General features: G+C 35.6%; 1 protein-coding gene across 1 annotated transcript in view; it reads left to right on the top strand.

Moving 5' to 3' along the window:
* LOC104461747 (neurobeachin-like protein 1) overlaps positions 1–1,353 on the top strand; it is a gene marked incomplete at its 3' end in the record, with an annotated part of 43,733 nt that overhangs the window by 34,453 nt on the left and 7,927 nt on the right. Inside the window, exon 10 of the mRNA XM_010073438.1 lies at positions 229–315. Within this exon, the coding sequence (XP_010071740.1) occupies positions 229–315 (87 nt within the window). The remainder of the gene's footprint in view (positions 1–228; positions 316–1,353) is intronic.

The raw sequence follows: 1,353 nt of genomic DNA on the forward strand, positions 1-1,353 counted from the left end.
GGGGGGGTGGGGGGAAGCAATTTAGCAAAAGTACAATGTAATCTTCAGTATTGTAAGAATTAACAGAAGACTAATATTAATGGCAGATTGTGTCTCACCGGCGTGAGAACTTTTTTTTTTTTGGTTGTTTTAATGTGAAATACAAATCCAAGGCAGCCTTCACAGGTTTGGCTGCAGGTAACTGTTTAATGCAATTATCTCCATTATTCTTGTCTCTGTTTCTAACAGCTGTTTTTAAATGCTAACAATAAAGTGGCAGACAAGAGTGAGAAAAACCTTGCCAACAAATTACTGACAGAAATGAATGAGGACCAGGTACCTACCTAAGCTGTATTTTGCTTCAGTTGAAGTCAAGACACAATCACAGGAAAATAGATTCTTGTGCTTCACCTTAACCATCTTCTTTAAGCTTTCTGCAGCAAGATGAACTTGTGTTGCTGCATGTATCAGTACTTCCTGTTTTTGGAAAATAATTAATGAATAACAGATTTAATTCAACCTCAGTGTTACTAATCTGCTTCAGATTGCAGATATTTGCAATAGATTGAGCCTCAGTTATGCTTCTTTTAAGGAAAAGGTGAAGTACATTAATGGAATCCAAATAAATTCTATCAACCTGGTGGTGATTTTTTCCCCCTCCCTTTCCTCTTTTTAGCTTCTTTGTCTCAGCACTGTGGTGTTTTGGATTCTGGGGTCTTGTTTGTGAATCTCAGTGGTTTTATTTGATGTTCTGATTCTTTGCTTGTCATCAAGAACAGATATTCACATAACAATGGACAGGCTGAATCAGGGAGGTAGGAATAGCCTGTTGCTTTGTTTTTCCCAAAATATTGTGAAAAGTTTCAAATTGAAATTGTTGTTGTATTAATTTTATAGTAGAATGATTTGTTCTGATTAAAAATGTAAAGAAAGGCTAAATACAAAGTATGGTAATCTACAAATTGTGATTCTAACTAATAGCTTTGGCTTTTTTAGAAACTCAGTGCAACACTCTAACCGCATGTAAATGCTTCTTCACATCTAACATTGTCTTCTGATTCTTGACATTTCATTTCCAAAATATGTCGGATATGCATATAATATTTCAGAAATGACGAAACAGTATGTTTGTTTGAAGTTTTGCTAATGAGGTTTACAGATGGATGTGAGATAGTGCTCCAATGTTTTTGTTCTTAAAGCCACTAAAGAAATATAAACAATTATAGGAAAAAAGCCCTCAAAAGATGACTTAAATTGGAAAAAAGATGGTGATCAATGCGATGAGGCTATGGGTGAGGCAGCCATGTTACTGTGCTGGTGTGACTTTTCTCTTATAATTTGTGTGTGTGTGTGTCTTGCACTGGCGTGTAGGGG

Source organism: Pterocles gutturalis, unplaced genomic scaffold, assembly GCF_000699245.1.
Source record: "Pterocles gutturalis isolate BGI_N339 unplaced genomic scaffold, ASM69924v1 scaffold17967, whole genome shotgun sequence".
NCBI lineage: Eukaryota > Metazoa > Chordata > Aves > Pterocliformes > Pteroclidae > Pterocles > Pterocles gutturalis.